The sequence below is a fragment of the Ascidia mentula genome, chromosome 1 (genome assembly GCF_947561715.1).
Source record: "Ascidia mentula chromosome 1, kaAscMent1.1, whole genome shotgun sequence".
NCBI classification, from domain to species: domain Eukaryota; kingdom Metazoa; phylum Chordata; class Ascidiacea; order Phlebobranchia; family Ascidiidae; genus Ascidia; species Ascidia mentula.
This window is the reverse complement of record NC_138566.1, coordinates 20,183,644-20,205,853: the sequence shown is the minus strand read 5'-3', so window position 1 is coordinate 20,205,853 and position 22,210 is coordinate 20,183,644. Positions and strand designations below refer to the sequence as shown.

At 37.1% G+C, this 22,210-nt stretch overlaps 4 protein-coding genes across 5 annotated transcripts; 2 read left to right on the top strand and 2 right to left on the bottom strand.

Annotated features, from left to right (window-relative positions):
• The first annotated feature begins 551 nt into the window (after nt 1-551).
• LOC145889238 (uncharacterized) lies at nt 552-1,607 on the top strand. Its single transcript, XM_082980146.1, has one exon. It carries the CDS (start codon nt 552-554, stop codon nt 1,605-1,607), a length of 1,056 nt encoding a protein of 351 aa, XP_082836272.1.
• Nucleotides 1,608-1,811: 204 nt separating this feature from the next.
• LOC145904738 (eukaryotic translation initiation factor 2D-like) lies at nt 1,812-4,531 on the bottom strand. The gene is made up of 10 exons (XM_082992394.1): nt 4,299-4,531; nt 3,927-4,087; nt 3,712-3,867; nt 3,237-3,645; nt 3,002-3,172; nt 2,771-2,945; nt 2,511-2,680; nt 2,323-2,443; nt 2,123-2,257; nt 1,812-1,980 (listed from the first exon to the last, which is right to left on the bottom strand). The coding sequence occupies exons 1-10, from the start codon at nt 4,469-4,471 to the stop codon at nt 1,852-1,854; spliced, it is 1,800 nt and encodes a 599-aa protein (XP_082848520.1). The 5' UTR covers nt 4,472-4,531; the 3' UTR covers nt 1,812-1,851.
• Nucleotides 4,532-5,614: 1,083 nt separating this feature from the next.
• Nucleotides 5,615-13,749, top strand: LOC145894339 (MYND-type zinc finger-containing chromatin reader ZMYND8-like). Of its 2 annotated transcripts, none has more exons than XM_082984028.1 (21): nt 5,615-6,302; nt 6,370-6,480; nt 6,662-6,811; nt 7,006-7,131; nt 7,190-7,300; nt 7,415-7,552; nt 8,125-8,275; nt 8,351-8,511; nt 8,758-8,851; nt 8,915-9,093; nt 9,318-9,420; nt 9,493-9,561; nt 9,625-9,695; nt 9,774-10,078; nt 10,293-10,380; nt 10,447-10,504; nt 10,578-10,684; nt 10,756-10,852; nt 10,913-11,024; nt 11,115-11,311; nt 11,515-13,749. In XM_082984028.1, the coding sequence occupies exons 1-21, from the start codon at nt 5,658-5,660 to the stop codon at nt 13,401-13,403; spliced, it is 4,962 nt and encodes a 1,653-aa protein (XP_082840154.1). In that variant the 5' UTR covers nt 5,615-5,657; the 3' UTR covers nt 13,404-13,749. The 2 variants fall into 2 exon arrangements, with proteins under 2 accessions (XP_082840154.1, XP_082839399.1); XM_082983273.1 differs by having other exon boundaries at nt 5,615-6,308.
• Nucleotides 13,750-14,214: 465 nt separating this feature from the next.
• On the bottom strand, nt 14,215-22,008 carry LOC145895089 (uncharacterized). Its single transcript, XM_082983845.1, has 18 exons — nt 21,810-22,008; nt 21,683-21,744; nt 21,021-21,147; nt 20,861-20,968; nt 20,700-20,797; nt 20,316-20,437; nt 20,079-20,255; nt 19,936-20,015; nt 19,735-19,860; nt 19,458-19,640; nt 16,820-19,135; nt 16,524-16,762; nt 16,165-16,454; nt 16,029-16,090; nt 15,691-15,960; nt 15,390-15,477; nt 15,142-15,309; nt 14,215-14,863 (listed from the first exon to the last, which is right to left on the bottom strand). The coding sequence occupies exons 1-18, from the start codon at nt 21,930-21,932 to the stop codon at nt 14,568-14,570; spliced, it is 4,935 nt and encodes a 1,644-aa protein (XP_082839971.1). The 5' UTR covers nt 21,933-22,008; the 3' UTR covers nt 14,215-14,567.
• Nucleotides 22,009-22,210: the final 202 nt, after the last annotated feature.

The following is a 22,210-nucleotide window of genomic DNA, read 5'->3' as shown; positions in this document are numbered from 1 at the left end:
GGTGAAAATAGCCGCAAGGTCTTTAATTAGCGGCATCGAAGCCTGTAGGACTAGGTAATCAGGCGCGCGATCGGTAATGCTGTAGGGCACTTAAACTGAAGTTAGACGCGCTTGGTTTTGCAATGTTTATCCATTACCCCTGCTCAGCTAGCGACTAATCGATTTTAGGAAGTACAAAATTGCCATGTTGTTGGTACAGCTTATGTGCAGTTAAGACGGATATGCACTCAAATGACATTTCCAGGATATTGTCATGATGTATAAACTGGGATGTTTGAAATAGCTAAAAAATTATTGAAATTTATTTAAAGCAAATAAAGACTAACATTGTAACATGACTCTTTGGTCCATAAATGGATGTTGATTGTAACATGCAGGGAGATCCATTGTCAGTTCGGCGTGAAGCTATTGGTAACGTGCAGGTAGTTAAAGTTAAATGACGAAATTACAGTTTATAGTATCATTGTATTTGTAAGTAAGTTTATTATTGCTTTTATTAGGTAGCTTTTTACATGCCGTCGGAATAGTAGTCTCAACATTGCTGCTGTAAAATGGAACAACTGGGCGAAAACAGCACCAATGGAACTCTCTTTGAGAAAACAAACAGTTTTTCAGTCAGGGAGTGGATTTTATACGTTATCATCATTTTTCTTTTCATCACTGCATTATACGTTTTTTTGGCGCTAACTTGGTACGTTGTGACACGCCGGTGTCATGACCAGGTACAAGATTCGTACATCCACACCAATAGCACGGGGCACAATCAACCAAATAGTGACAATTCCCTTGAGCGAGCACAAGGAAACTTCAAACAAATGAGAGTTCGGACCGTACGACATGTTGACCGATCAGTGTGTTGTTATAAGGTCGCCATGCTTGTCATGTGCGTTTGCTCGGCCTTCATGTGTGTGGCACATTTTGCTCTGGAGCAAGCATCGATATTTTTACCGAGGCAAAAAATCTCAATTGTTTTGGTGGACAAGTACGTCTACGGCTGTTTCATTGTATCAGGATACGCGTTTTACTGGGTTCGCCAACGCGTGTTTTACACTGATTCTTCTCCTCTGCGCTATCTACACAAAAATCAATTCCTCATGGGTTGCAGCACTCTATCCTTGTTCTTAGTCACCGTGAATGCTATTGCACAGCTGGTCATGATTTGGTTTTGGGGTACGACCCTTGACCAACAGTACGAAGCGGTCTCGTGGCTTGTCGGTTGCACCGCGGTACAGCTACCTTTACTCCTGTTGTTCATCTATCCCCTGCACAAGTTAGACAAAAAACGAAAGATCGCTTTCGGAAATAACGCAGAAAGTCGGATAACAGAACCCAGTGACAGCGTGAAGGCGTTGGTTCGACGTTCGTTACTTCTGGCTGCTGTAAACTTTTTTTCAGATTTCGTTACAGTTGTTTTACGAGTAACCGAGGCAAATGTTGTTAATATCCAATTAACAATGGCCGCAATGCTATTTTCGGACGTGAATTGCGTTGTAAACGCTATATGTTTAGTCGGGTCGTTTGGCATATGGAGAACAATGTTATTTCCTTGGAGATCCATACAACATAATACAAGAACTCGTAGAATACCAGATGGCGTTTCTGCTTAAGTATCGATAATATTGTTAAAATTACACCCACACTACATATCCTCTGATGCGTCTTTGCTGTAATTCACTTTTTTGTTTTAACTGTGATGTTTGTTAAGTTAATGTTTTAGTTGCAAGAATCGTGTGAATAAATTATTTAAAAAGCGACTTAAAAAAACCTTTTTGTTGACTCGGTTTCTCGTTTTGCTTCTAATACATGAACACTTGAAATCCGTAAATTATTTTATTGGTTTTATTGTTTTTATCAACGTTTTCCCTTGCCCTTCTTTTTCGGGGCATTTTCGAGTCCAGTTATATATTTAGATGAAAGTTTGTAACGTTCTCCTGTCAAAATCGATTCTATGCAGTTGACTTGATTGCCTTGTATCATCAGCTGTTAAAAACATGCCCCAAAGTTAGAACCGAATGGCGGGAAGTGTGTTACTACACTTTTACTATGCGACAGGAGAATTAAATTGCATCCAACTTTCATTAAAAATGCATATCACAAAACACAGCAACGTTACGTGCGATACCTGTTGAGAAGGATTTTTTGGATTTGAACCAGGGATAGTAGAAAGAGAGGTACTGGCTTGTGCTTGTTTACGAATTAAGTCTGCAAACTCTTGTGGGTCAATGTAAAACGACTCCAGATTTTTCACAAGTGTCACCTTATTAAGATTGTTAAAAACAGGTAATAATTTAAACAAAAACAGGAGAAGATTAAAATAAGAACCTTCTTGTTCCCAGTTCGAACTTGTGTGGTGATTTGTATGGCTGGGGACTCACCCTTTTTTATTATTGGGTCAATTCCTTTAAATGATATCTTGTGATTTAATTGCATTTTGGACACAAGTCTACAAACACAAGCATGACAGTGAAATTCCAATACTGTGCACCAATCCGTCTTATTTCTCAACCTACCCTTTAAACAAGTAGTCCCATGATACTTCTAATACGTTCTCCTCTCCTTTCATGCAAACTGCATCATGAAGTATAGGATCCAATGTTACTAGTTTTCCTTTCGCGAGATTGTTCACCTTCACGTAAGTTGTAATCAGTTGCCTGATTTCAGAAGCGGTTAAAATCCTTCCCTGAATAAGCTTGACATGAGGCACTGCTTTGTGCATAATAAAATTCTCAAAATTTATCTTCAGGTTGCAGCTCGTTAAACATGGTTTTACCTTCTTAACTCCTAGTTGCATGAACAGGTTTTTTGTGGTGTGGCTAATTCCATATACCACTGTAATTTCAGGAGCTTCATACACCTTATTAGTTACAACACCACAGTAACTTTCGGTATTGGGTACAGTGGCTTCCTCCAATGGGATAGTTGATATGATTTTAAATGAACGATACCTAAAATTTGTACATTTAAATGGTATATAGCACTACTATATTTCAAACTTACTTACAAGTCATGTGTTCGATTTACTGATACAATGTTGTCATTGCCTTTTGACAATTCCTTGACCATGATCAAACCAGCATCAGTTACATGCTTTAAATACTTCCCAAACTTCTTGTACGTGGTTTTTTTGATGTCCAAGAATTTACCATCTGGGCAACTTGACAACACATGATTTCTACGCAAGCAAAGGCAAAATAAACCAAACCTAATCAAATGCATGTGTATGTTTTCCACCTTGCCTATAAAAGGTGCTGGCCAGTATTGGCAATTCTTTGTCTTTCAATTTTGCTTTCAATGCATTCAAAAAACAATATTCTAGCAGTTCATCCATGACTTCCAAATCTGACTTTTCCAAATTTGTTTGTGGTGGGTTATCTGCTGTTTCAATTTCTTTACTTTCATTAGACATAGGATCTATTTTCACTTTTTCAATCTGGAGCATTGGTTCATTGAGTTTATTTTCACTATCTTCTTGGTCAACGTTTAAACTTTCTGTGTTTGAGGTACTTTCATTCTTGCAATCATCTGGCAGTTCATCATCACAACATAAAGTACTTGGTTGCACAATGGGAGGGGACCGCTTTTCCCCAAGCGCCCATAAATGATCACCAAAATTGTGAATAATTTGGACAGCTTTGCCATGTTTATCTACATGATTAAAAACTATGTGCAAAGTCACAAAGAAAACATGTGCAAACATTTATAAAATATTACCTTCACAAAGTAGCATTTCATCTGAAGACATTAGCGCTACTCCAACAGACAAACATGTCACATTATCTGTGGTATTAACACCAAGTACGTCACCCTTAGTAAATGGAGTCCAGTGCGCCGATGATGTAGGTAAAATTACACCAGGTAGCATTAGGTCTGTGACAACAAAAAAGTTTATTTTCATATGCATTTGTAAATTGATCCATAAATATTACCAGCTCCATTTGCCAACTTAGATATTACAGGCAGTTGAGTAGTTAAAAGTGGGATTTGAATTTTAAATGTCCATATAGCAGCAAGAGTGGGGAAAAAACAGCTATCAATTTCAAAGAATAGTGGCTCTTTTCCAAACACATAGACAGTAACTACTTTTCCCCTGAAATGCAAAGTAAAAAATACGTCAAAAAATGAATGAGTGTTTCCAGAATCATAGCAGTACTAAAAATCTAAATTACAAAAAATGTGCGATAGCCTGCCCTACCTCTACCATAAGTAATATTTAGCTATAATTCTGCATAGGATATTAGATATGGTGAATATCATAAGCCAAAATAAATGATAACATTAAACTACATGTTTACACTTACTTGTGAATCTGCACTTTCAATATGTTGATTTCTGCTTTGCTCGAAAAACAATTTAATAACATATCTTCATTTTTCTCATTTGAGTACAGTTGTTTCACTTGTCCCATCAACCGTCTTCTGTCGGAACTTCGAAGTGCCACATTAGATTTTACTCTGAAAGGCTTGCCAAACATTGTTGATGCATTAAAACTCAACAAAATCAAGAAATTCGAGTACAATTGCTGGTCAAACAACACGCGTAACCACAAAGATCATACACACTTGCAAACTTTAATGTCACGCATCATTGCTTGGAAAACGAGAGCCGAGAAACTATTCAACCTTGACGACGAAACCTGATTAGTGATTTTATCATTTTCGGTCTTGCTTTGCAAAAGTTTTTCATTATGTTTCATATGAATGTTTGCAAATCACATAAATATGTCATAATGATTTTGCATAGCATGTGGTATAATTTATATTCACCAATTTTAAATGTAAATAACGGTACTCTATGGCGGTGATATTTGTTGGTAGTTAAAAGTGTAAATGTAGGCTATTTGAATTGTGATAATAGTAACCTACATAATATGTTCGTTTGAATTTAAAATATTAAATGTTTTTGTGAGTGACAAGCAAAAATTAGTTATTAAAATAAAAAAACAGTAAAAATCAAACAAAACCAGAACAAAAAACATTAAAACTCCATAGCTGATGATTGAACACAAATAATAGTAAACTTATTCCAAAACTCAGCACACCATGATCACATGCACAAACTACTTAAGGCCAAGCAAATTACATGCCTGAATGTTAAAAGCAAAAGCAAAAAAGTGAAAAAAATATCCCAAAATGTATCATGGTTTAGCAAAACAAAGCATGAAGCCAAAAATAAAAACAAGTCTAAGTAGTTTCACAATCACTCCATCCACTAAATTTTATTGTGACTACAGGTCTTTACCATGGTCTAAGAATCCTAATACGATGCTAAAATAAATGTGCATGTTTTATAACAGACATGGCCAGATGTTCGTATAGATTAGTAGCGCCTAAAAACACTGTTCATGGTGTATTTAAATGTTCTTTTGTTACAAGTTTTCTTGGTCTGTCTGTAACGCTAAATCACAGCCTTTTTGTCCATCTGTCAATTCTTCAATAATTTTTGTCCCTTATGTGAAAATGTTTGCCCTTCCCTCTTTTACAACCAAATATAAAGATGTACACAGAAATGTTTTTGGCCTAAAAATCCCAAATTTTTTTGTTTTTCTGACGAAATTGGTGAACAATGACAGTTTGCCATTCTAAAAGTTTTGTTGTGTTTTGTGTAAAACAGTGACAGGGTTAGTTGTAGTTATAAAGAGGTTTCATAATATCTGAGATATGGATGAGGAGATCCCAACCAGCAATGCAATGCAAGATGTTGCTTTATCACCACCCTCTCAAAATCAACACCAATCACCAATGGAAATGACTATGGGCACTGTGCAACAGAGCATTGGCCCTGTTTCTGATGCAACTTTTCCTAGCATTGCCAATGTTTCGGTGTCTTCACCAATGGCAACTGAAGTTGGAACAAATCCTCTTTCAGGAACAATGGAAAGTGCACTGATGCCTAATGAACCTATGGCACAGAGTGGTGGTGCTTTCAATTATGCAGTTCCTGCTACACAACTTCCTTCAAATATGGAGACAACTCAGATGGAATCAGGAAACGACACCAACATCCATGTGGCTGTGGATCCAATTGTAAGCAAGCTCACTCCAGAAGTCCCACCCGTCATCCATCAACAGACACCAATGTACCATCCTCCAAAAGAAGACAAAATAGAAATGATTATGCCCAAAACACCGTCCGAAGGCTCAGTAAAATCAATTTCACCAAGCTCGAATTCATCAGGATCAAGGTCAAGGAAATCATCCTTGTCTTCAAAATCCCCGAAAGCACATTCCCCAGGAAATGTTGCCAGTCCCGGTTCACAAGGAAGGCCCAGGAAAGCAAGACCTCCACCTCCAATCAAAGATGATGTACAAGTATTTTGCTGCTTCGGATGCATATGTTTTGTGAAGTTTCAATTCAATATATTTGTTGTAGCACGATGGTCGAAATGATTTCTACTGCTGGATCTGTCACCGAGAAGGAGAAGTTTTGTGTTGTGAGCTCTGCCCCAGAGTCTTTCATGCCAAATGTCTTCATATGCAGAAGGTGTGTATTGACTGTATTTGACAACAAACATCAATTAATTTGCAGTTTTTCTAATTTTTTATTAATTTCCAAGTATAGTTTGACCATACACTGCCCAACACCAGCTTTAGTAATATGAATTGTTGACATTTCAATCTGTTTCATTGATAACAATTGTTTTTTTTGCAAAATATTTGTGAAGGAGCCTGAAGGGGACTGGTACTGTCCTGAATGTGAGAAAGTGATGGAGGCAGAGTGCAAAGAAACTCAGTCGCGGGCAATGTCACAACTCAGTATTGACCAACTGGCCTTACACTTGAGATATGCATTGCAGCGAATGAAAACAACCGGGGTATTTATTTATTTAATGCATTTTGTTTTGAATGCTCTGTATCCAGTTAAGTTCCTCTTTGAAACATAACAGTTAAATCAGTTTTACACACTGCTAGTTAGTTAACTTTTTTTCAATGTATTTGATTTTAATACTTTCCAATCTATTATTGCTGTCAAGTAATTTGCATCAATCGGTCATAATTGTTGATCTAGTGTGAACCTTTTCTGGAACCAGTTGACACCAAAAAGTTTAATGATTACTTGGATTATGTGTTTCATCCAATGGACTTGAATACATTAGAGAAAAATGTCAAGAAACGCAAGTACGGCTGTACAGAGGTTAGTTGCATCACTATCAGTGTTTTAGCGATTTTAAATCTATGATTGGTATTATTAGGCCTTCCTCTCTGATGTCAAGTGGATTGTTCACAACTGCGTGATTTACAACGGCTTGCAGACAAAACTGACACAAATTGCCAAAAGTATAGTGAAAATTTGCCAACATGAGGTACTAGTAAATACTGTATATATATCAGCTAACGTAGTAATGCTATAATTTTCATAATTAAAAAAAATATATTAATTCCTAAGCACTCAGTATCACAAAAAACATTTTGTTCAGATGAGTGAAATAGAGGTGTGTCCTGAATGTTATCTAAACTCGTGTCGCAAAAGAGAGAATTGGTTTTGTGAGCCATGTAAAGAACCTCACCTTCTTGTTTGGGCCAAGTTGCAGGGATTTCCTCACTGGCCTGCAAAAGTAAGTGGTTCTCTCACGTAATATCATTTACTGAAGAATATTTGTCTAGTAATGATTTGCAAACTATTTTAATCCATGACCCAAGTATTTGTTGAAAAACGGTCTGTGGCTCACCACATGCTGCAAAGTTTTGAGACAAATTTTTAATGACTGTGTGTTCAAAGTTTTACATGATGCAAATATAGCAGAGAAACAGGCATTTAGTAATATTTTGCAAATAAAGAAACTCGACAAATACTAAATTCTTTCAAAACAAAGCTTATTATTTTATAGTACTACCATCTGTTGTTGCATGTTCAAAAAGATACTAGAGCTAGTGTCTATTGAAAATGTCTTTATTATGGCACCTTAACTTGGCTATGGGCAATAGTATGGGAACCACTGGTGTTTGGCATTTAAATAACTATGTACATCTATGTTTTACAATAAATCACAAAATATTGTTAATGTGAATAAACATAGGGACAACACTGAGTTTAATTTTATTTCCCCAAGATACATGCACCCTAGGTAAAAACTTGGTTTAGTGTTTTACATTTTAGGTTTATGTTTTACTATCTTATCCCATACAGGCACTGCGCATAGACAAAGGCATGGTGGATGCAAGGTTTTTCGGCCAACATGATCGAGCCTGGATTCCCCTATCTGGTTGCTATCTTATGTCAAAAGAAATGCCTTTTCCTGTGAAAAACAAGAAGAAAGGCAGAGGCCCTGGTGCCAAAGGTAAAGATTTGAATGCCAAAAATGCTGTTTAACATGGGGGGGTATTTAAGAACAAGCATGTTGGTTGGATTGTAGGAGGTCTGGACAGCGCAATGGCAGAAGCACAGCATTATATTGACAATGTGACAAGAAAGATAGGAACATTTGAATATGCTCCACCAAGAACGCCTCTCACTCACATGGACTTGTACAGGCGGTCTACTGGGATTCCATCATCCACCAACCCAAATGACAGTGTAATTAAATATTTAACACAAAAGCTGTTGTATAGGCATGTATGTAACAGATGTCCATGTAAATAAGAAAAAGCTGTTTGGTTTTTGTATGTTCCAGGCGCAATCGTAGTAGAATTTGATTCAAATGATTTTTTCTATCATTTAAGATAAAAATTAAAAAAAAACATTTGCTACTTTAATGAAAGGCAAATATATGAAAATATACTGTGCTTTAATATATGTTACAAGTGTATATTGTGTTTACAGATTATTGTCAAAAAAGAGGCTATTGAAGAGGAATCCAAATCATCTCTATTGACATCTGGTGATAGCGTTTTGAACATAAAAATTGCAAGCTCAGGTAAACAAACGAAACAGGTTTTTGATACATTAGGCACAAACCTAACAAAACACATTCTGATAGACCTTAAAGAATCATTGGAAAGCACTGCTTCACCAAGTCCATCGAAGAAAAAATCAAAGATCGTAACAACAAGTGGAGCACATCCAGGTGGAAGACAAAAGGGAAAAGGGTCTTTTGGGTCAAAGAAACAGGCAACTTTCCTCCAGAAAACAATTGCATCACTACGTGATTCCATAACTGTAAGTTGCCAGGCATTCTAAATATTTCATGAGAAAAAATTCATATGTTTAGAGCAAAAACCCTTGTGTTTTCCATGATGGCCATGCATTGTGCGTTTAAAATGATGAAATGTTGTAGAGACTTACATCCACTCTTGGGTGTTTATTCAGTGTGAAATTACTATGTAGACATGATGGCTCCTGGGACCCTTTTTTTTATAATGCAAATACGTACTTTTGTGCAGAATAGCGATGATTCAAGTTCAGATGAATCAGATTCATCATCTGACGGAAGTAATGAGGATGCCCTCTCCTCAAACAAATCAACACCAAACTCAATGACGAAAGGTCGTGTCACTAAAGCAAACAAAGCTAATGTAAATAAATGTAAATTTTTACTGACTTTCTGACCCTTTTTAGGCGCTGATGACAAAGTAAGTGAAAATGCTGATGTAACAAGCAAAAATGAAACAAGATCCAGCAAGAAAGGTTTGTGTTTAGGGTCATAGTATATTTAATGGTCATACACAAGATTTTTTTTTTCTGTTCCAGCAGATCATAGTGATGAATCGGATTCAGAACTTGTTATGGATATTCCTGATGATGAAGAAGCAAAAAAACGGGTACGCTGAACGTTGAAACCCAATCTTCAATGAAATGGTTTCAAGTTTTAAATTTATGTACATTCTGATGTGTGTTAGGATGAAAAGGGAGCTTCACAGAAAGTTGTCGTCAAGTCCAAAAAGTCTGAAGCGGAAAAGAGTGCAAAACCAAAGTCCATACTTCTCAACAAAGAGCCTGGAAAAATCACCGAAACACCTGCCCGGCCGACCGTTGGCATTGCAAGTATCAAGCGCAAAATGACAGAGGATGTTTCAGGAGCAATTGCAAAGGCACGGAAAGTTGAAGGGATGTCAAAGCCATCTGACTCCTCCAGCATAAAGGATGGAAAGTCACTGGGAAAAGAGAAAAAGAAGATTCCTGGTGATCAAGGAAAGCACATTGGGTAAATGTTTAGATACTGCTTATATATACTAGGTATTTATTAGAAAGTCTTAATAACAATAAGAATAAATTTGGCAAATAAATCTGAAATCTTCCTGTCAATTAACAAGTTTTGCAATGCACTTCAGGTTTGCTGCTGAGAAAAAGTTAAAAAACAATTGTATTGGCAAAGTAAAAATATTGTCATGAACTACACTGACATATTTTCGTTTTAGTGACAAATCAAAGAAAAACCCTGATTACCAAATAAAAGCAAAGAAGGATGGTTCAGTGGTTGGAATAAAAAAACCTTTAAATCCAGAGGTTTGCTGCCACCTATTTCAACATTCAAACAAATTAACATAAAACTAAACTATGTGCTTTTTTTAGGGCATCGTCAGAAAAAAAATCATGATGACAGAAATTCCCAAAACCAAACCCCCTGAAGGTAATTATTGTGTTCTCCGTAGCTACTATGCCCAATTTTAATTGTTTTTTTTCAAATCTTTTATCAACAACAGACAGAACAAACCTAAAATCAGCTGCAAAAATTCTCTCCCAAAAAGTAATGAGTCGCAAAACAGTCCATACCTCTGACAAACAGAAAAGTTCAGACAGGCTATCTGGGGTAGGCGTGAAGCTTTCTGCCTTGATTTACCTTTTATATTTTGTTGGCAAAACAAAATTCTTTCTCTGTAGGACAAAATTAAAGACCCACCTACTTATCAAGATTCTAGCAAGAGATTATCATCTTTCACGATACCAAAACACAAACCTGTGACACGGCAAAGTGAAGGTACTGATTGCTTTGTTATTGTCACTTGCCTTGAAGTCAAATTTCAAAAATTTCATCCAGAGCCTGTCAAAGCCAACACTGTGACTACCAGAAGTAACACTGAATCCGTTGACAAAGTTCCTTCATCCAATGGAAGCTTTCCACTTCAGAAAATTGACAAGTATAATGAAAAGTAAGTTTCAAGTGGTTAATTGTTCATTTTTTATGACAATAATAAATTCATGGGGTCGCCACAGAAAAAATACATGGGAATGTTTTCTAGAGTAATGATTGGTGTGCGACAAGTGCTTGTCGAAATGTATGAAGACATGATGTCAGTTTTCGAAAGCCATCCAAAAGATGCAGCATCCACAGCAAAAGACACTGAAGTCACTCACCAAGTTCACCAACTACAGTTGGAACTTGATCGTTTAAAGTGGATGCACCAACAGGAGATCGCTGAGCTACAACATAACCATGGTATTTTATGTTAAAAATATCAAATTGTTGAAATTTGGAGGAGAATAAATTGCTGTGTTATAGTTTTAAATGTACATGATAAACTTCACCTCTGACAAGATCTTTTATTGCCAGAAATAAAAATATTTACTATATTATTCAATTCAAAACTTGTTTATTTATTTGTTGTTATTCCCTTGGCAATAATAAAATATTATTTGCAGACTTAACAATAGCTGAAATTCGGCAAAGCATTGAAAACGAAAAATTGCACTTGCTGGAAGAAGCTAAGCGCAAATCACAAGCAGAGAAGGCAAAAGCCATTGAAGAAACAAAGCAAAAGCAATGGTGTGCCAATTGCGGCAAGGAGGCAATATTCTATTGCTGTTGGAACACAAGCTACTGTGATTATCCCTGCCAACAACTCCACTGGCCCAAGCACATGGCAACCTGCTCACAAGCTGGTGCAGCAGCTGGAAGCAGTGGGGCAACCGCTGGTCAAAATAGTCTCATACCCAAAACAAGTGAAACTGATATCCCCGCTGACACTCCTACTTCTCCGACCGATTTGGCTCCTGAAAAAGAGGTTGTACCAAAACCAGTTGTTGAGGAAGAAAAAGAGATTGTTGATGCAGAGGAGGAAGATGAGAGTGATACAGAGATGATGGTGATTGATGAGAGCTTGCACAAAGAGGATGAAGAGATACAGGAAGAAAAAACATCCCCAGATATTATGAAAGAGCCTGTATCGCCTGTTCTTGAAATTTCAGAGGACAAAATAAAGGGCAAGCTGGATGATTTAGCTCCCGAACCACCGAAATTAACTGAGGAAACTTTAACAGCTGCAGCCAAACCAACCATAGAAAAAGTGGTAACTGCAGCAAGCATAATTTCAACCTTGGCAAGTGATATAAAACCAAAGCCCCTTCCGGTGAAAACACAAACCAGCAGTTCTTCAAATGTTCATGGCACTGGCACTACTGTAGTACCATCCAAGTTGTTAGATGACATTTTTTCGAAGGTCCTCAAAAAGGAAAATATTGAGGCCAAGGATAAAGAACCCGAAATGGAAATTGCAAATATAAAAAACAGTCCTGACCAGGGTGAGGATCTTGTTAAAAAAGCAGGCAATGAACCAGAGGAGACTGAAGAAAAAACAGTAAAGGAAGCTGTAAAAGGTCAACATTCTGGTGATGCAATAAGCGCAATTGGGGAAAGATTGATGAAAGCTCGGCAGCAATTAGAAGAGAGTAGCAAAACTGAAGTTTGTGGATCAAAACAACTGGAACCACAGCAAGAAGATATTGGGACTCCTGATATAGAGCAGGAACCTCCTAGATCTCCTCTGTGCTCAGAACCTATGCCTGGAACAGATGTATCTCCTGCAAATAAAGAAAAAGAAACCCAAGACCTTTGTACTTCACCCACAACTAGTCAAGATACGAATGAAATAGCGGAGGAAAAAATTGAAACAGAAGATGAAAATCTTCCTATGTCAGAAGAGGAAGAAACTGAAAACATGGAACTGGAAGAGGATAAGGAGGATGACACTGGTGTAGTGAATGAAGATACGAAAGAAGATGATAATAAAGTTGTGGAGACCGTACAAAGTGATACAGTTGTTCAAGAGGAAGAGAAAGTTGATGAAAAGATGATTGTGGAGGAAGACGACGGGCAGGTAGCTAGTCCTAAACAAACATCAAATGAAACGCAATCCATTGAACCAGATGCAGTTTGCGAACCAGTCATAACCGATGAAAATGAAAGTAAGTCATCAGGACAGGAAGAAGTCATACCATCTGAAGAAGGTAATGAAAACGAGCATAAATCTTCAACCCCGCCATTAAAAGAATCGCCCCCTGGATCACCGGAAAAGTTGGTATGTGATGAAAGTGCTGAACAAGAACCTTCTGTGAGTGACGTAGTTGATGACGATAAACCCGTTGCAAAATCAGTGGAATCTGACGTTGGCGATGCAGAAAGAGCGCCCGGTCCTATATTTTCAGATTCCTATTTAAGTGGTCTGACCAAAACCAAGCAACCGATGTTGGATGAGGGCAGCGTTGACCCTCCAAATCCCAGCAGCGCTCCCGAAGAGGACGAGGATTTGTAGTTTTTGAGTGCGGATAACCGTTGTTTATTATAACATGCAATAAGTATGTCTTTTATTTTCGCTTCTGTCCTGTCCTTGGTCCCGTTTTAAAAATGTTTTAGTTGCCCTTTTTTAATGTCATAAACCGCATCTGTTGACCAATCATGTGCAGGCAGACCCGTCGCCCCCTGCCCTTTGTTGTAAAGAAAATAAGGCTTTTCGCAATGAGTGTTGTGTGTTATTTTTTGTTATGCTGGCAGCCTCATAGGCTGGTGCTTGTGTAAACGGGCCATATTTGATTCTTTTCGCGCGTTCATTCTACGCCTTTTACAGATGTTCATATTGTGTATTGTTGAAAGAGATGATACAAAATAACCGAAGTGTTAGTTGATGTGGTAAGGGATGGCATTGGTAACTGAATTCTAGGATTTTTATCCGTACAAAATTTATGATATTATTATTTATTTCCGATACTTAAAAACAAACTTTGAAGTGAAACCCACAAGAGTAGGCCACTTGTTTACAACTGTTTAAAAATAGGCAGTTTGCTAAAGTGTTGGAAACAAAATAAGGTCATAAATCGCTGGTGAATTTGGATGATTGAACTCCCGTTTCCAAACCTTGGAGTGAGGAATACACGGGCAATGCGTACCGTGAAAATTCTCGGCGCTGCAGGTAACTAATCCCTTGTTCATGAATTAAAAGTGTGAAAAAAATCATGCTGCTGCCTCGTAAAACGGCAAAAGTGTTGTCAATTGCGATCTCGTAGATTTTCTTGTATTATCAAAAGGGGGGCATTCCAATGGTTGTTTGTGCACAACTCTGTCCAACCGAAACGCAAATACGGTTCTTCAACTCCCATACAACTATTACCTGTAAAGTTGCGATTGTCTCGTCTTTTACGAAATTACAAATGGTGCCTTCATTACATTCCGCAAACAACTCAGATCCGATACAACCTTAAAGTATATGAACCTACAAATTCCATGCTACAACGATATATAATCATTCGACAGTTTAATTGAAATAAGGTTACGACTTGTTATCGTAGTGGGCAGTGCAAGACGGACAGAAAACAAAACAAATGTGTCACAGTGCAGTAACAGAAAACTGTTTTTTTGGGAAGTGGAACACAAAAACATTCTTAAACCGAAATAGAAAAAAAAACTTCATTCCAGTGGCAGTTTATCCCCATAATAAGTGGGTGATGCTTCGACCAGACTTATTTTCGGCAAGTTTGTTGTGCTCGCGTTCAAGCCACGACACGTTTTTCCTGAGGTTGCTTCCGTGATAAAACGCGGACAAGAGCGGTTCGTGTCTGTGTCTTCTTGATTGTTTTGAAGAGGAGGTTTTGCACGACGAGTCGTCGAAGTCGGAGGTTGCGATCAACCAAGATTGCACGGCGTCGTATGCGACACATGGTTTGCATAGCGACAGGGTAAGAAGGGTCGCCACAGCGGCGCACTGCACCATCACTGGAGCTACAAAAAACAGAACTCGTTAAATGAAGTAACTGCTGGAGTATGTGCCCAAAACCTCCATAAAAACAAATCCACATGGCGTGATCTGTTATAAAGTAATGAAAGCATATTTTTTGTTGCCACTACAATCAAATGCTTGGAAGTACTTCAGGTTCAGTGTGAGTTCAATACAGAATTATGCGTAAACGCAATACAGAAATAGGTATTATGAGATGAAACACCATTATTTCAATTGCACTGAATTTAACAAAGAGGCATTCATAGCTATATATCCCTACCTGCAGGATCATTTTTGAAGATTTGAACCATGGAACATATGGTTTCAAAGTAGGTAAGAGCCTGACAGTGTAGACCTTGCGTGGGATGGTATTTCTTTTGCTTAGACAGTAGAGCTAGCAGACAGATGGCTAGTGCTTTCAGCACAGCAACCACGCATTCGTCAGAAACTATAAGACGTATAAAGATAGGTGGTTGTTAAACTTTGTTCAGAGCTATTTTTAATTTAATTTTTATTAAACAAGCAAACCTTTTCTGTCTGTTGGTATGTTTTGTTGAGATAGTGTGTAATGTTGAGACCAATTATTGAGAAGAGGCCAAAATTCAGTGTCGATAAGCTGTGTGCATACAAAGTACATTACATTTCTGCACAAAAAGTCCATAATATGCTTGTTTACATATAAGTTAACTTACAACCAACAATGTTGTTGTTTTTCTTATCAATCTTTTATGAAGCAAAAAAAAAATAAATTCAGCAGGAATGTTTTTGGCTACTTTGACCTTTCACAAGAAATTTAACTTGGGAGACAAAGAACCAATATGTAAGTTACCTCAGCAGCAACAACATTGATGCCTTCCATCAAGCAAAACATCTCCAATGCCTGATAAATGTCATCGTGATTTTCAACTGCTAAGCGGTAGACAGGTTTTTCAAGTTCAATATGGGGAACAACCTGTGCATTTTTCATGTTTTCTATACACTTTTTGAGAGCAGTAGTTTTCCACTTGGCTTCGACAGATGGATTTACACGCTGACTGGGTTTCCAGTTGAGCACTTTAGGTTCAGCATTCCAATACAATAGTGCTGTGAAATTCGTGATCTAAATATCATGTATCAGTAATTCTGGTTAGATCAGTGTAATCAATAATATTGATACAAACAACTTACAGGAATTGCCATTCTTTGATTTCTAAGATTAGGCCTTAATCTGCTGTTCAACATCACAACAACTGTTTGAATAAAAAACAACGCACAAAAGTCAGGTTCATTGCAAGAGCAAAAAGCTGCATATATCAACACATACTTATTCTTCCTGTTGCTGGGTACAGTTGTGTAAGTACAGTTGGCCAGCAAGAAAAAAGTTCCAAAATGATCCTTGCACGCACCAAAGGAGACTTGCATAGCAACACATACTTGGATAAGTCGATCATTGCTTTTGCATTTCCACAGCAACGACAAATGGCAGCATAAATTCTGGTCAAGGAATTTGTGTCGTAATGAGAGAATGCTCCATTCTCAAAAACTCTTGATAGCACAAGGTAAGACTGGGTTTCTTGGAGAGACTCTTGTTTAGCATCAAACCCAAAGCCATATCTGGATTTCAATAACAAATGGTTAGGCTACATAGAAAATTTACAAGAAAGACATTTAAATTTGCCGAACCTGCAAAGGGTTTTAAGCAACGTCGGAACAACTGTAGTTTTTAAAAACCCTGCGGAGTTGGTTGACCTGATTTCATCTACTGCAGCCAAAAGTTTAACAAACAAAAACTCATTGGGATGAAGAATTGTTTCTAAACTTGGGTCTCCGTAACTTGTTCTGGAATTAAGGTATTTTTCCACACCTTCATTTGTGGAATGTCTTCTTGTATGTGTCAGCAGACCACTTATCCAGGAAAGCACCTGCAACATGATGGACAAACTGAAAAATTAACTAAAATTGAATATGAACAAAAATACCTTCAGGCTGCTAACTGGTTTGAAGAAACCAGAGACTGCATCAGCATCTGCTACATCTTGAACAGAATCCAGTATCGATTCCAATGTTTCATGGTGCTTTGTTTGAAATACATGTTCGAAGTTTTGGTTAAAAGGTTTATTTTTTTTTCTTGTTTTGTTTTGATCAGGTTCAGCTGATGCAATTACAATGTCTGTGTGGACTTTTTTATCATTTTCTATTTCATTGAGTGCATCTTCAATGGACAAACTATCGCCAGCTTTGTTTGGTTGAACATCCGAAGAATTGGTGTTTTTTGCAGTTTGTTTTTGCTTCGACAATGTAACTGCAAGTGGTTTAAACATGATTCTATTTCGAACAGGTATGGTGATGTTGGCTTTAGCTATTACAATTGGTTTTCTGTCAGCATTTAATAAACTACCCTCAGCAACTGCAGTTTTTCCCAAATTGTTTACTTCCAATGGAGTTTCCGTTTTGTCATTGTTTTCATCTGTGGATGTGCTTGCCAAGAAAATTGTGGATTGTTCTGCATCTGCCACAGTGTTTTGTGACACAACTTTGAATGGGCCTGAAGAGTTGTGGGAAAGAGTTTGATTGACTTCTTTCCCATCCTGTGTACTTGGTACAGTTTTATTTTCATGTTGAGTGGAGAAACTTTTCAACGCATCCGATCCTACAAGCAACGAGGGATCATATGACTTGGTCTTTGCCACTGGTTTCACTAATGGTACAGAACAGGCTGCTCTTGGAGCTTCACAGCTAAAGCGCCTGGGTGTCTCACGAATATTTGATATTCTCTGCAGAGTCTTGGACTTTTCTGGAGTGCTTGTTGTTTTCTTTAACTTACCTTTTCGCTCTTTGTCAAAAACAATTGCAGTACAAAGATTTGCACTTGGTGATATTGAAGATCTCCCGTCATCTTCATCAGAGCTTGCATCACTACCTGAAACTTTGTTGACAGAATCTTCTGGATCAAAACTGTGCTCTGATGCAACAGACTTGGAGGAGCAAGGCTCATCTTTTAATGGAGAAAGGGGCATTGGAATCATGTCAGCAAAAATAGCATCAAGTTGATGAACAGAAACTGAAATGTCTGATTCACTGTCGTTGCTCTCACTATCTGATTCTTCAATGTCTTGTGACAGGACTGGCAGAAAGTTGAAGTCATTGTATTTGGGTGAAACTGTCCTTGGACTGTCAGAACCAACTTTAAATGGCAGTGAGTGCATTGAGCTGAGCATTGGATGTCTTCCCTTGAATGTCTTGTCCTTACTTTGTATTTTTACTTTCTGCAGCAGTGTACCACTCGTTGAAGATCCCCTGCTGTTTGAGTTCTGTGAAGTTTTGTCATCTAAAACTTGTTTTTCAGTGTTTGACTTAATTATGGCAACATGTTTCTCAGATTCCAATCGTGCAACCTTCTTTTTAGTGGGGCTAATCTCACTTCCGACATCACTGATGTCTCGCAAGTTGGGTTTAGTCCTTTTCATTAACCTGTTTTTCTGTTGTGTCGATCTCTCAGGTTTCTTCAACTTTGTATTAAAACTGTCCACACTTTTAACCTGTGGTGTGTTGCTTTTTTTTCGCTTTTCTCTGCGAACACTTATTGTTGCCACACCATCATTATCAGGTGCTGGTTTTTCTTCCTCCGAACTGGAAACAGCACCGGTGAAATCTTGCAATGGGGAGAGAAGAATCTCAGCCTGGGAGGCAATTTTCTCCAGTGACAGCCCGGAATCTGACCCCTCACTGATTGATTTACTCATGGAACGAGTTCTAACCCGACGAAACTCGCTTGTTTTTACTTTGGTAGTTTTTGTCACATGATCACAAGGTGGAGAAAAATGTTCACTTGTAATTTCATCATCCGATGAAAACATTCCAGATGGTTCCCCAGTATCTTTGCTGTTGACTCTTGTAGATCTCACTAGCTGTTGAATGGAATTGGATTCTTCAGTGTTACGTATGTGTTTATTTTCAGTTGTTGCTCCAACAAAGTTCTCCAATAAATTTTCTTGTTTCTTAGTGAGAATGTGTTCCACTAATTCGGGTTTTTGATCAGATATGCCAATATCCATAACAGAAATTGATTCAATAGCTGTGTTTTCAACAGTATGAGTGAAGGTTGGTTGTGAAGTAGATAGGACACAAGCTTTGGTATTTTCAAGACCATTACTCGAAGTAAGTTTTTCTTTTTCAGTATTTTTATTTTTTCTTTGTTCAAAGCTACTTTCATTGTCAGTTTCTCCAGTCGATGAAGCTTCTCTTTGATTTGTCAGACCTTTTAGTTTCTCAACGACAGTGTTTTCAAGTTGCTCCTAAAATTATGATTTTTGTTTGAAATGATCAATATAATCAATATAACTCCTACATGCATGGAGAAGAAAATTAAAATAACAATCGAAGCAGGATGAAGAAGTTATATCAACAGATAAGTTGACAAAGTTCCACTTCGTCAAAAAAAATTGTTTAGCATTAAGTATATGTTCGAGTTTCTACAAAAACTTACATAGCAGTTGTCAGGAACTGCATTTGTGACATGAAAAGAGCAAGTAAAATGTAAATCCAAGCAGATTAATATAACCATACAAATTATTCCTTTGTAAGTTCTCAACAAATTGGAATGGAGAATACACTTACCCCATAATGTTTGATAATTTTTCTTGCAACATGTGCTTCATGGCCAATCAATACTTGCTTTTCACAAAAAGCATGGATTTCACCCTCAACCAATGTTATATCCGACTGAATGTGTTCCACTAATAACTTCATTTCTTTGAACTGGTTTGAAGTTGGGCGATGTGCAAATATTCTGAAGGCTCTCTTTGAAGAAAAAATTAGGTCATAAGTTTAAAATTCTGCTTATACTTGGTACTATATTGAAATTGGCTTGCAATGATAATACATATATTTGTACCTTAGCTTTCATTTCTCTCATGTGGTCTTTCATCGAGCTAGATAAAACTAGTTTAGGGGTGCTTGCAGAAAGCTGGTCACTGGCAGAAAATTCTCCTCTTCTGTCTGGGGCAGTTTCGGATGAAATCTGCAATAAACACAAATAAAGTAATGTTAGACTAAATTCTAGAAAATATACAGAAAACAAGATCACATGGATTACTTGGTTTTCTTCCGTTTCCATGATTGGAGACATAATATCTTCTGCATCATTTACTTTGCTTATGTGGGCAACAGCAGTGTCTTCATAACAAAGAAGATATTGTTGTCGCATGTTTCGTTTTTATCATTTTTTTAAAAAGTTACCTGGATCATCATCACTGGGTTCAGCAACTTCAGATATTCGTCGTTTCCTCTTCAACCTTTTCTTCTTATCAGGTAGTGGAGATTTAAAAGGTTTTTCAGCAATATCATCATTCTCTGTTTTTGTGGCATCCTCTGAAAGAAAGGACATGTTCGCCTCCGAATCAGTTGCCTGAGAACCTGAATCAAGCACAAATTTTAAATTGTTGATTAGTTTTGAATGTTGTATTTTAATTTTACTTCTACTCGATCTTCTCCTACGAAGTCGTTCATGAACTGATTCATTCTTTTTCTTCAAATTGAGGTTTTCTCTTTCCAGGGCACGAATTGTTTTGTTCAATGATTTGATTTCCTTTGATAACCTTTATTTAAAAAATTATAAATTAGGCCTGCCCAACCATTAAGTTGTTGCGGGCAACATTTGAAAACAGTTTTTTAGCAGTCTACAAACGCTTTTACCAAATTATCAACCAATTAGGTTTATTGCTCATCAAACATTTGTGTTTTCATTTTGCATATGCTTATTTCTGCTTAATTATTCTGTTAATATTCTTGCAGTAATTGAAACAATATGTACATATATACCTCCTTTATTTAACACTAACAATAAAATCAGTGACTTACTGCTCCCGCTCATGATGAAAGCTCTTCCTTTCAGATTCTTTAGTGGCATCAGCTTCTTTCATTTCATGTATTTTGTCCTCATACATTTTGCAAGTCATCTATCAATGTACAACAAAAAATTAGTACATTCTATCATACTTTAAGTGGGTTGCTTTACTTACATCCATGCTTTTTAGTTGGTCATTGAGGTTGTCAACAATTGTCTCTAGGTCCAAAACTTTTGCTTTCAGCATTTCTATCTCACTTGGGTCATCATTGTTAAGCAAAGACTGAAAATATAATGTCATCAATAATACAGCTTCTTACAACTTTGTAATTCACCTTTAGCTGTTTTTGAATTAGTTTATTTTCTTCGTCTTTGTCTTTGCATTTCTGTTCAAGAACTTTTATCTCATGTACCAACTCATTCTTTTGAGATTTGCTTTGGGTGTACATGGCGATCAGGTTACTGCAGGATATATGGCATAAGTTCAAACTGCATTCAAACTCAGTTATTGGGGACTCAGTTTATCCAAAAAATTTCTACTTTAACATTGCAATCATATACCAAAATATTTTCCTGTTATATATGTTTATTCATAACAATTACTTGTAGTTTCTTGCATACCTGTTATGTTCTCCACCAAATTTCGTAAAATCGATTGACCAATCATTATTATTGCACCTTATATGACATAACAGTCAATTCGGCGCAGAATGCTTTTATGTTAATTAATGCTAAATGTTAGAAACTTCTGATATATCTTTACCGATTGTAGATCTCCAACATATCACCTTCACATGGGCGCCTGACTCGATAATGTTTAGGGTTTTATCAGTGCCCATGCCATTTTATTTCTTTGTATAATGTTCTTACGCAGTGGCTTTTTTTGCAAAATAAACATGAGTTAATCTTCACTGATATCCTAATAACTAACGTCTGGACAAATTAAATCCGGATTAACCGAGTTCTACCTAACAAATGGGTCAACAACTGAACTTACTCTGTAAAGAGTATCTTTTGTTTTAGCGTTTCCATGTTTCGTTTGTATTGAATACTTGACACCTGCACAAAAACATATACATTAGTAAAACTTAACCATTTTTTCCCGACAAACATAACACCCTAACCTGTTTGCAAGTGCTACAACGCCGGGGTAACTCCTCGGAAACTTCCCCGTCAGTATTTGAAAAAGTTGAATCAATCTCTGCATCTGTCTCCTCCATGGTTGGTAATGGCAGGTTGTGTATCATCCCAAACAAACTACACACACTTTTTATTGGATTACAGCACAAATGCGCCAGCGCAAAAACGACACAATTGCGTTTGTTTTGATTTCACATACATTGGTAGTGCAATCGAAATCGTAGTGTGAAAACACTATGACGTAACCGTTGCAATACGATACAAGTGAGTTATCATAAGTCTGTGTCTTTGGAATAGGACAAATTAAACACCTTTTTTTTTGAAACATTACATCTCTTGCAATGGTCTTGCCCAACATTTGGTATAAATTGTTTACTTCTTATTT